At 30.6% G+C, this 12,322-nt stretch overlaps 1 protein-coding gene across 1 annotated transcript; it reads right to left on the reverse strand.

Moving 5' to 3' along the window:
- Positions 1–2,682: 2,682 nt before the first annotated feature.
- On the reverse strand, positions 2,683–4,373 carry LOC129962243 (glutamate receptor ionotropic, kainate 4-like). Its single transcript, XM_056075984.1, has one exon. It carries the CDS (start codon positions 4,371–4,373, stop codon positions 3,126–3,128), a length of 1,248 nt encoding a protein of 415 aa, XP_055931959.1. The 3' UTR covers positions 2,683–3,125.
- Between the last annotated feature and the right edge of the window lie 7,949 nt (positions 4,374–12,322).

Here is a 12,322-nt window from a genome sequence, read left to right on the forward strand (position 1 = left end):
ATCTTTGGAAAATGACGATGTACATTTAAATAAACCAAAACTTTTTATTAGCCTGCAACATATATATGAAATTATTTTAATGACTTTCAGAAGAAAAGAAGGCACATCCATCCATATTTATCTTAACAAATTAACTTAAGTATGATATTAAGAATACTAAATCACTAAATTATAAATCCCAACAAATTTTTAGATGTGATCTGAGCAAGAATTTTTAAAACTATCATTGAATAGTGATCATTTATAATAAATCAGATACTAATTGGATGAATAATTCATGAACACTTGATATATGCAAAACTCTTCAATCTGATTTCGGAATCCATTTCGTTTAAAAAGGAAAGAAAAAGAATATAATATCAGAGCAAAGCATAACACAGTTAAATAGCATTTGACTATGGCGTCAGAAATCCAGAAAACTACTAAAAAAATTTATAATTTGTGGTGACACTTAATATAAATAAAGAGTGAAATTTCGGCATATTTTGCAAGTAAAGAGTTTTTATTATAAACACTTTACACAGAAAGCATGAAAATGCATTATCCATAATTATATATACATATCACTTTTAATTATTTTTAAAAATAGAAATATTTGCTTGAGTAACTCTTAATACAGGTTTAACTAATTTTCTACAATACTACAATAATCTCTCTTTTAAGAAATGTTATCAATTTTTCTAAACTTAACGCTAGATGCAAAATGATAATTAGGGGAATCAAATATCCGATAAACTGATTTTTAACGTGGGGAGATTATATTATGCTATAAATTATAAAATAATCATCTTTAAAGACTAAGAACTCCTTTAAGCAGTACAATTTTCATTAAATAATAATAGAAATGAGCAATAATAATAAAAAGAGCAATTATAACGATAAAGAAGGTGAAAAACTGTCTTGAATATAAAAAATTAAGTTGGAACTAATAAATTTTAAATTATTAATAATCACATACTTTTAAGAAATACAATTCTTAACTTTTCTATTTAGGAATAATTTTTAAAGCAAGTTTTGAAGTTAAATTTAATTAGAGTATCAAAGCTTTAAATATTAGCTTAAGTATTTAATAGTTTTAGCTTTAAATTTGTTTATGCATTCGTTTATCCTCTAAAATTTCTAAAACCAATTTGCTTCAATGCTTTCCAACATTTTAAAAGCTAAAATCAATATTTATTAGATATTTGTAAAATTCAAACTTCAAAAATATTTGTAACAATTTAGCTTAAAACGTCAAGAAAAGTTATATTACTCAACAGTTGCCTGTGGATTACATTAATATTATTGAAACCAAACAATTACAATGATATTATGCACATGATAATGACTAATTAATAATTTATTTATTTGCGCTTACATTTGACATGAAACTTTAGATTTAATTAAGATAAAAACCAAGTTGTAGGAATATAAATCCTTATATATTATTGAAGAAGTATATTCTATAAGATAAGCTTCAAAATTGAAGCTACATGCCTTTTTCTCTAATTTAAGAGCAGTCAAGAGGAATATGTATATGCATGTGTTAATGCTGTACAAGCTAGATGCTTGTCCGCCACGAAATTTGGTAAGTGTTGTTTGGAGAATAAAAATACTCATCTTTTATCGATTATTCTTGAACTTTCAAATAGATTTTTAATTAGGTAAAAATTAATAAGATTTTTTACATCCCCCCTTCTATAACTTCTCAGAATAATATTACAAAAAGAGCTTTAAGCAGTTCTACTATTTAAAACATTATAATTTTAATGATACTAACTCATTCGTTGTGCATTTTTATGAATTTTGGCAATTTATATACATACATATATATATATATACATATTTTCAACAATATATTCTATTCCTTCAATGGAATTCTAACTGTTGCTATTGGTTAAAAAACATTAATATTTAATATAATAATGATTTTCTTCTTCTATTGTTGAAAATTAAAGAAAGATTATTTATCAATTTAAATAAGTAATAAGAAAGTAAAACTATAATTATACGATATGCAATTAAATAATAGATAAAGTGACATACAATTAAATAATAGATTACCTGAACAATTGCGTATGTATTGACGCTGTGATATCATGGGACATGACTATTAGGAATATTCATTTACACAATAAACAGAACATAGTATAAGAGGATAATTAAATAAAAGGTTCTAATGTTTTGTCACTATTTCTCACTAATCATAGACGTCAAAGTATGTATAAAAGATTTAACGGAAATTAGACAATATACCTTACGAACTAATTGACTGATTGCTTTTCACCATATCAAAGACACATTATTGGTCAAAGGCATCTATTTATAAATAGCTTCTGATATCGATATTCTAGATCAGTTTTAATACATATAAAAACAAGTTGACAAAACGGACATTCTCTTGTTAAAAAAAACATTCCTAAAATATTTTAAATCATACCATTAATTCAATGCATATCTCCACAAAATATCTGATTATTTTCAAACTTATTCTTAATAATAATAATATTTTCAATAATACATAGTTATGCATAAATATACTTTTCATTATTTCACTTACTTTTAATCAAAAATATCTATAAATATATACGCATACAATATTTCCAAAGAAATACTATTGTTTTACCAAAAATATTTGAGAAAATTATGAGATGTACGGATTACGTACAATGTCATTTTCTTTCTTTCAACATGTTCATCAAATTCTACATAACATCTAATATTTTTAATTACTACATAAAACCAAAGTCAAGTAAAAATAAATCATAAGAATCATGCTAGCAGCAACATTAAGAAGCTCCGAACGATCATCAATTTTTATATTATAGTATACAGCTTTGCAATTTTTGCTTTATCAAAGATTCGTTACCAAAACAATTGAGACAATATTCTTGAAGCATCTCAGGAATTCAAAAAATTCAACTATCCAGTCTTATTTTACTTGAAGACACGTTAGGAATATACTTCAAATACGTTTCGAACACATCTTTGTATAGTCCTTTTCATATCACCATAAGTTCTTTCCTGTTCTGTATTAAATATTTGTACGTTTAGCAGCAGTGAAAAGGAACTATAATACAAAATGTACGAAGATTATTGATGTCATTTTAACATTTTGTGTTTATCATAAGCAACTCATTGATAGCCTACTTTTTTGTATTTATCTTTTTAAAGTGACATTTTTCCACAATCAATGCAAAAAATGCTAGGAAATAACCAAGAAAAAGTAAGAGGAAAGCAGATAGCATATCTTTTATTTTCAAACTCTTGAAAGAGCTATCTGTATTACTTGATGCAGCCGATGCTGTTGAGAATTGCCTCTGATATAATTGTAAATTCAGATATCGGGGGTAAAAACCTCCGGCAGCTATTCTGTGAATATACTTATCCATCAATTCTTTGCAACAAAAGTCTTTTCTGAAGAATAATGCTCTAGTTATTGCAGACAACGAATCATGTGAAATGAGAGCTTGATTTGCCAGGATATTTTGAAAGAAGAATTTTGGAGCAACTACTGCTGTACGTCCATCAGCCATGACTTCTTTTGCAGCACTGCTAAGAGCACGTATTTTCCAGTTATTCTCTAAAATAAGATTTCCCATGCGCTGAACTGATGGCTGAGGGCTTCTGCGAAAAATTTCCGCATGGGAGTCGCCACTGAAGACCATACATCTGTAAGAACCTTTCCCAACTGCTTCCGCAAGTTCATCTAAATACCTTATACCTTTATTTCTTTGAGGAATTGTTAGGAAGGACAGCAAGACAGCATTGTAGCTATATGATATAAACATGGATCCTAGCAACCAGCCAGTAATTAAAATTTTATCACTGCATTTGCGATATTCAATATTCAGTTGCTGATGTAAAAGGTTCCCAAATATTTTAACACCAAGAGTCTGAAGAGAATAGTTCTTGCATAGCAATATATGAAGCATTACAGACATAAATATCAGAATTAGGAAAATTCCGATCCATAATCCCCAAGAAAATGGCCAAATGAAGGATGCATATTTTGGAACTAGTCCTGGTATCTTAGTTCCAAAGGTCAACCTTTCAATGTCGTATGGATAGCTATAGTCTAATGCTAATGCTCTACTTTCTGTGATTGCAATCTTGCCAATTGCAAGATCTGCCTCTCCTCGATACACCATACCAATCGTCCCTGACCAAGTATTATTTCCCAAATAATTACCCCAATCCTCATCAGCAGGGGCAAGAACTTGATATTTGAAGTTTAGAGCACTGGAAAGTAGCTCAAGAATCTCATTTTCCGATCCTCCTTCAATTACTACCGATCCATTTTTGGTCACTATTGATCTGTTTTCTTTCTTGACATCAAATATGCCTATTTTTGGTACAATGGCGACACGCAAAAAATTTGGAAATTCCACCATAATTAGTAAAAACTGTCTTTTCGGGTTATTTTCAATAGATAAACTTCTGCTGAATCCTAGAAAACAGATCTTATCAATCAGAATATGACATTTAAAAAAATTCTTGGAATAAAATTCTTTAAAAAAATAAAATTGCATCAGGGACTTTACATTATTGGCCATATGAATACATACGTAGCAAAGATAAACAAAAATTTAAATAGCATCTAGCTGATTTTCTTTCAGTATTTGTTAAAAAGTCAAAATTAAATTAGATTTTTTTCCTCTTTGAAACGAATACAAAATTTTTTTTATCTAGAACAAACTAGTAACATTTTAATAAACACAAAAGGAATTTTACGATGTTACATAATAAACTTGAGGTGCCGATAATGTCTGTTAGGCCTAAAGAAATATAAATAACCATAATCATGAACAACCGTAAAATACCAGACGCCAGACTTTATGTTTGCAATGTTCAAGTATGCGTGGATCAAATATTGACTTTTAGAAATGCGTTGAATAGTGATATAGGAAGGCAAAGAAATTTCTTTGAATAGGAAATAAGCTGATGCAAAAACCTTTTAACAAAACTAGATGGCAATAATGCCTAATTGGGTGCGGAGTAAAGCACGTGGAAAGTAAAAAAAAAGTATAAATGAAGTAACGGTATTCAATACTTAAAATGTTTCTTTCCGAATAAATGTTGACTTAAGCGTTCGCTCTAGAAAAGAAAAAGTTCTTTCACTTTTATTATGATTTTTACCTTTTCATATGAAGAACTTCAAAAAATATACGAATTATGATTCTTAAAAAAGACTGATTTGGCATATTATTTCACTTTGAAGTATTCAATAATTTTATGTTTTAATATATTCCATACCTTTAATTAAATATTTAAGGTATGGAATAATGGAATATTTAATTAATTATTTATTATTTAGGATAATATCTTAGAATTATGTAATATATCTAGAAGTATTTAATGATTTAAATAATATTTTCGATGAAAAAAATATTTGGGCCGCAATTTATGAAGGAAGATGGGGCACCGGTGGCAAGGTCTCGGCTTCAGAACCGGAGGTTCGAATAGGTTCGACATTCTATTCCACGGAAGAACTGTTGTGTAAGCGGGCTTGATGCACATTAAATCCGTTGAAGTCAAACGTCCAACTGCTGGTGTGGTATGGAAGCTTGGGGCGGGGGGGGGAGCTCAGGTGTCATCCTTGTTATCTGATTGAGATTCAGAATTACGAGGTCCGTCCCAAAATTTCCTTAATGTTGCTTTGAACCGGGTCGTTAATATAACTAAACTCAACTATGAAGGAAAAGAGTATAAAATATGAAATATTTATATTGGATATGAAAAAATACAATACTAAATACTGCAAGTGGTTCTAAAACACTTTCTCACATATTTTATAATAAATAATGTTATTCTTCTCCCCTTCCCCGTTCTAAAATAAAATTATAGGCTTTGGAAACCATCTTGAAATCAACATTTTTCAGATCTTTATTTTCAGAGTCCCAGATGGTAGTTGTGAGCTTCATAGTACAATAAAGAAGCCTGTACCCAGGTATTAATTGTATGACATTGGTGAACAGTAGATAAGAAGTATCGGTATTTGGTGTCTAATCTAAATCTAGCATTTTTACAGTCTAATGAACTATCTTAAGGGATTTTTTTAGATGGCGATTTAATCTCAGGCTCGTAATTAATATGCATGTACTAGAAAATCAAACTTGTATTTGGGAAGCCTTTTTTACTGACTTATTGTCACCAAAATTTTTTAAAGACAACATTTGTAGTCACAAGATTACATACCAAATCCAGTTATCAAAGTTATTATTTTTTTTAACTATCGCATTTACTTGCACGCATAGCTAGAGAGCGACAAACGGTCAACTCCTTAATATAGATAGGGCCGCGGTGGCCTGGTGGTAAGGTCTCGGCTCGTGAGCCGTAAGGTTTCAGGTTCGTGACCCGATTCCACCGAAGAACCGTCTGTAAGGGGGTCTATTGCACGTTAAATCCGTCATGACCAAACGTCCTCCCGTTGGTGTGGTGTGGTGTGGTGTGGAGAGGGGGGTGTCAGTTCAGGTGTCGTCCTCGTCATCTGACCGTGGTTCAAAATTACGAGGTCCCAAAATAGTCCTAATGTTGCTTTAAAACGGGACGTTAATATAATTAAACCAAACCTTAATATAGATTTAGTTCCAAATTTGAAAAGCATCTACATCTGTGAATGAAATTTTATTTATTTGGCCTTTTACATTTTTTGGTCATTGCGCTTTACTCGGACATCATGATTTCCTCTGAATGGTTTAGTTTACACCAAATCTACAATTACTATAAAATTGTAAAGTCCATAAGCCGAATTTTATACATCTACTTCTAAGTGTTTTGAAGTTATGTTCACAGACAGACGTAAATTTTAAAGAAAAATATATTTCTAGGACAGGTAAATTTATCGAAATTTCAAGCTTGAATTCAATGACAATTACAATATTGTATCTCTGCATGCTTTCCAAAAATTTTTTGTTTATTAATGCAGAAATTAATATGATGAATTTAAATTTTGACTAAGCGATTTCAATCAATTGCAGAGCAAAGGTTTAAACGGACAAAGCAATAAACAGAATTAATAAGAGGGGTGAACTAAAAAGAAAATATTGATTTTCTAAGTCTTTTATGTTATAAATTATATAAATACGTTTCACGAATACTCGCAAATTAAAAAACGACAAAACTTAAATATAAACAATATTAATGTGCAGGCTATCTAAATTTCCTTTTTGGGGGGGTCGACTAAAAATATTAAATGATGAATTGATAATTAAAGTAACGGAAATGCTGCAATATTTAAATTAAAATATTTATAATTTTAAAAAATCACTCATATTGAGCATAAATTTGAATATTGTTTATTTTACCGAAATTCCAGGGGTAAAAATGTGTAAAAGTCTCATTTTGCTAATAAGAAAAGATTTATTTAATATACGGTCCTCAGTGAGTTAGCTCGGCAGTGTTCTCAGCGAACAAAATAAAGTATATCTCAAAAACTGTTTCGAATTTCGGAAGAAAATTTGATATAGATACATTGAAAGACCTACTGAATCAAATTATTGAAGTATAAAAATTAATTAAATTTCCGTGATGGAAGAATTTCCAAATATTAGTTAATTCTGGTAATTACTTCGATTCTCGATTAATCAATTTATCTATCTCAACAAACCTGCATCTTTAATTCATTTTTATCGACACAAATTTTATGAAAATGCGATAATAAATAACAAAGTTACAGAGGTATTTCATTTTTTTATTGTTGTTAACGTTGTACTAGAATGGATGGTATAATACAAAAGTGATATTTGATGATTCAAGCTTAATTCACTAGCTCGTGAATATGATGATGTAATGTAGGCTTCAAAACTTAAATTTGGTTTTGTGATAAAATGTCAAAAGTGTATTATTTTGTCTAGTCAAAAGAAGGAATGGCATGAAACTTATAATCAAAAACTGACTTTGCCCTTTTCTTGTTTACAAAACCTGAAATTTTTCCCCTGTTATTGTTTCAGATTCATTACATTCTCAAACCATAAATATAGATCTATTATAGATCAGCATTTGAATTATTGGACAATGCCTTGTTGAAAATCATCAATAATGGAAGAAAATTTGATGTCCAGCTGCTCTATAGAGATCTTTGAAACTTGGTGAATAATTAAAGCATTTTGCTACAACAGTGTTAGAGAAAATAAAAGTTGCAAGTTTCCATGAATATAAATAATTCTATGATATCTACCAAATAATTCAACTCCAATTTTTTTTATGAAAATAAATGAAAAGGAGAACATGACAGATCAACCGATGATGTAAGAAAATTTCCGGAAATGCATCATTAACATTTTCATCTCAATTATCTTTAGGTACAGAGTCATTTAAATAGGGGTTTGAAAAAAAGCATTAGGACCAAAGGATTATCAGTTCTCTTTTTAATAAATTACATTTCGTTCCTTAGAGTTTTCTTCATATTTTCACGTCATACATTATTTAGTTAATGATTCTTATATCTGTAGCTAAAGCTGAAATTGACAAAAAAATTATCTGTAAAGTTATGTGACATTAAAGGCTTGACGTGATTAGTTTTGTTCTGAACTAAGAATAATGGAGCCCAAAGAATCAACTTTGGTAAAATAATTTATGTTTTTGTTTTCTTAACGATTAGACAATAAAAATTTTAGTACTCGAAATGTAAAAATAAAGTATAATTAATATTATGATAGAAAATTTATTTTAATTGGATTGCAATACGACTTTAAACAGCATCCGATATCAATCGGATTTTTAACATAACAATATTAAAAAAAGAATGAATCAAAAAATAATATAACACACATTAACGAAACACTTATTAGAAAGAATTTCATTGGATTAAAATATATAAAATTACTCTAATTATTAAGAAAATGACAGTCATAACTAGGAAAAAGTTATTGAAGTTGGAAAAAAAAAAATGTAGGGATTCATTTTTATCTGTTTCTCTCAAACCTTCAAATTTAATTATGGTCTAGCAAATTCTGTTGTGAATAAGTGAATTAAAGTAAGTTCAGTACGCTGCTTATTTTTTCATTCTAATTTAATTCAATCTTTTATTATTATTATTACTTCGATATAAACTATTATAATTTTCTTTCGCACTCTCTAGCTAAACATTTACTTCTTAACAGATGAAATTTAACTTTTTACAGCCTCCCTGAAACGAAATAATAGCTAAGCGGATATAAAGAAGCAGAACCCAGGAAGAGCTTTCTTCGAAATCTGGGAAAAACGAGACCAACCTTTTATCGGTCGCTTAATGGGTACGATAGAGACGTTCTTCCATGATTACAGGCTATGTCCGCAAGTTTTTTTCGAAGCTTTCTTCTGTATTACGCTTCGTTTCGATACTGGCATTAGAACGTCTTCCAGTTAGAAATTCTTTTATTGAAGAAACTTTTATCAGATCTTTAGTATATGTTTTAGAAATGGCCAAAAAAGTTAGATTAGAATGTTTTTGTACTGATTTAAAAGGAGAATAAGTGAATATTAATTTTCAAAATAGAAAAAGAAAGAACATAGTGACGCTGTAAATGCGTATATAATAAATATGTTACATGAATCTTTATTTATTCAACCACACGAAATTTTTCCATCAAACTTAAATATACTGACTGGCCTTAAAAGTAAAACAACCTAAATTAACAACCTTAATTTATATTTATTTTATTCATGAAATTTTACTTTATTTTAAGGAAAATTTCCCCCAAACGTTCTTCTTATAAGTTAACTCGTAAGATCGTTTTCAAAATACCAGAACACAATGATTGTTGCCATTCTAAAAAATAGAAATAAAAATGAAACCTTATTTCTTTTTTTAGAAAATAAAATATCTGAATGTTAAAATGCCACTAAATATTATTGATGCACTTTTGAATTGACGCAAGAGTTTTTATTTATTAATATTAGGATATTTTGAGGGTTAAATTCAAAATAATGCTGACTCATGCCAAAAAAAAGTAGCGTTGAATTCCTGAAGTTTTTATTATTCATTTTGCGAATGAATTTGTTTTCCTAATTAAAAATTAAACATCAGACATTGATTAAGCCTTATACGGGAGGTCGATCTAATGCTATGGATCTCCGAAACAGCGAAATAAACTAAATTGAAAAGTCTTCTGTATGAAAGTGAAAAAAGAATATTAATTACTGATTTTTTTTGTATGATTACGTTTCAGTATGTAGAATATTTAAATTATTACAAATGCCTTATGATTATTTTGACGCAAAATTTTCCTTTCTCCTGTAATATTGCTTGAATTCTTTTACTTATAGTTTGCTTATTTTGCATGAGAATTTTAACAAAGCAAATACAAAACTCCTAAAATAATTACTTCTCAATAACCAAATTGATGAAACTTGTAAAAAGAAAAATGAGTCCTTTGATAATTTTATTCTTGTTTTGTTTTGAAATTCATTTCTTTAATTAATAGCCGTTTGTCGACCATTTATTCAATGAACAACGAACTGCGGGTGCGCTAAATTTAATTACATTTGTTCTAGACTTTGCATTGCTTAAAGAAACAAAAGTGTCACAGTTACATTTCAGTTTCTATTTGATTTTCGCCTGCATTTATTACGACTTCATAGTCTAACACGAGATGTTTATTTTCCCCGTACTTTCAACGAACAGATTTCAAAAGGCAGTGGTTTGATTATTTCTCTGTCTGCTAAAACAAATCTCTTAAGTGAAATTGTATTGAATTTACCAGACTGAAAATCCATCATTTTGTCATGAAAGCTTTTAGTCAAATATCTTTCGTGAAACAAATATTTTAACTAAACGATTGAAAGCTGAAAGTACCTACAGTTTTCTATACCAAAACATGATGCTTTTTTAACTTTTAGTTCCAAAGTTCAGGGCTGTGCGTGTGTTTATCAAAAATTTTGAGATGGAAAAGTAAATGGGATCCATCATGAACATGTAAATAACAGTGATAACCAACGGCTCTAGTTTAGTTTAATTATATTAACGTCCCTTTTTTAAAACAATATTGGGGCTATTTTGGGATGGACCTCGTAATTTTGAACCGCGATCAGATAATGAGGACGACACCTGAGCTTGCACCCGGTCTTCTAACTTCCATACCACACCAGCGGGAAGACTTTTGACCGCGACGGATTTAATGTGCACCAGACCCGCTTACAGGACGGTTCTTCGGTGGAATCGGGTCTCGAATCTGAAACCCTACGATTCCGAAGTCGAGACCTTAGCACCAGGCCATCACGGCCCGATAGCTAACGGGAATGCTGTCTTCGGAACTTTCTGGTATGTTCCATACTGCACCCTCCCTCTTCATCTCATACGGATTGTTCATCCAGGGCAAAAGAATGAACGCCGCAAGTACACAGGTTTCCACATTCGCGCATATTTTTATTTTGCTTTATAGCATAATAAAGAAAAGTGAGCCCCAAAAGAGCAATCACCGTAACGGTGTCGTTCAGTGATGTCCTCTTGGTGGTAACGGGTACCTGGCGCTCTCCATATGAAAGTCCGGCGAGAATCAGACTGCAAGCTAAACCTGGACTCGTCGGAAAATATCACACAAGCCCACTGTTGCGGTGTCCACAATGCATGCTCTCTACTACAGTAAGTGGAACACATTTGACAAACCTACGAGCATACAGACCACTCTGCCTTAAGAGTCTGTACACAGTCTGCCTTGAAACTGTCGTACCAGTGGCTGAAGAGAGCTGACGAGACAGGTCTGATGCTGTACTCAGTCTGTTTCTTTTGGCAGTAACTGCCAAATACCGGTCCTTATTCGGCGTTTAACTCGGTGGCGACCTGCGTTGAAACGTCTATTTACATTATTATCATGGAATCGTTGCCAAAGCCTGGTGATGACACTCCAGCCGATTCCAAGTTCCTCGGATACTTCCAGCTGGGTACGCTCACATTCCAGACTGCCGATAATTCTACCAAGTAAAAAATCATCCAAATGCGTTTATTGCACTGAAAGATTTATAAAGCGCTTGCGAATAATTTTACTTCTTTTCTTGTATTCCTTATGCATCACTGTCTTGCACTCTCGTCATTGTGACGTACTATCGGTCTCATCTGGTGGTTTCCTACAATTTGCATATGATTTTTGAAGACGTGTGCAGTCATTTTACGGGTGATATATGTATTTTAGAGTTCGATTTCCCCATGACACTGAATTATCCTTAATTTATGGACATGAGTGTGTTAAGTAAGAAATCAGTTTTTTTTATCTCACGGAAAATGTCTTGAAGCATCTAGGATTCTGTTTTATTGAAAAATTTGTTAGAAATTATGCCAACCTACATATTTCATTCAAAAATTCTTGAATTGGTGGGAAGTATACTTCCCAGGACCTTAGAAAAAGTTAAGATGCATTTTCTGTGA

The sequence above is a fragment of the Argiope bruennichi genome, chromosome 2, assembly GCF_947563725.1.
Source record: "Argiope bruennichi chromosome 2, qqArgBrue1.1, whole genome shotgun sequence".
In the NCBI taxonomy this organism is placed as follows: Eukaryota; Metazoa; Arthropoda; class Arachnida; order Araneae; family Araneidae; genus Argiope; species Argiope bruennichi.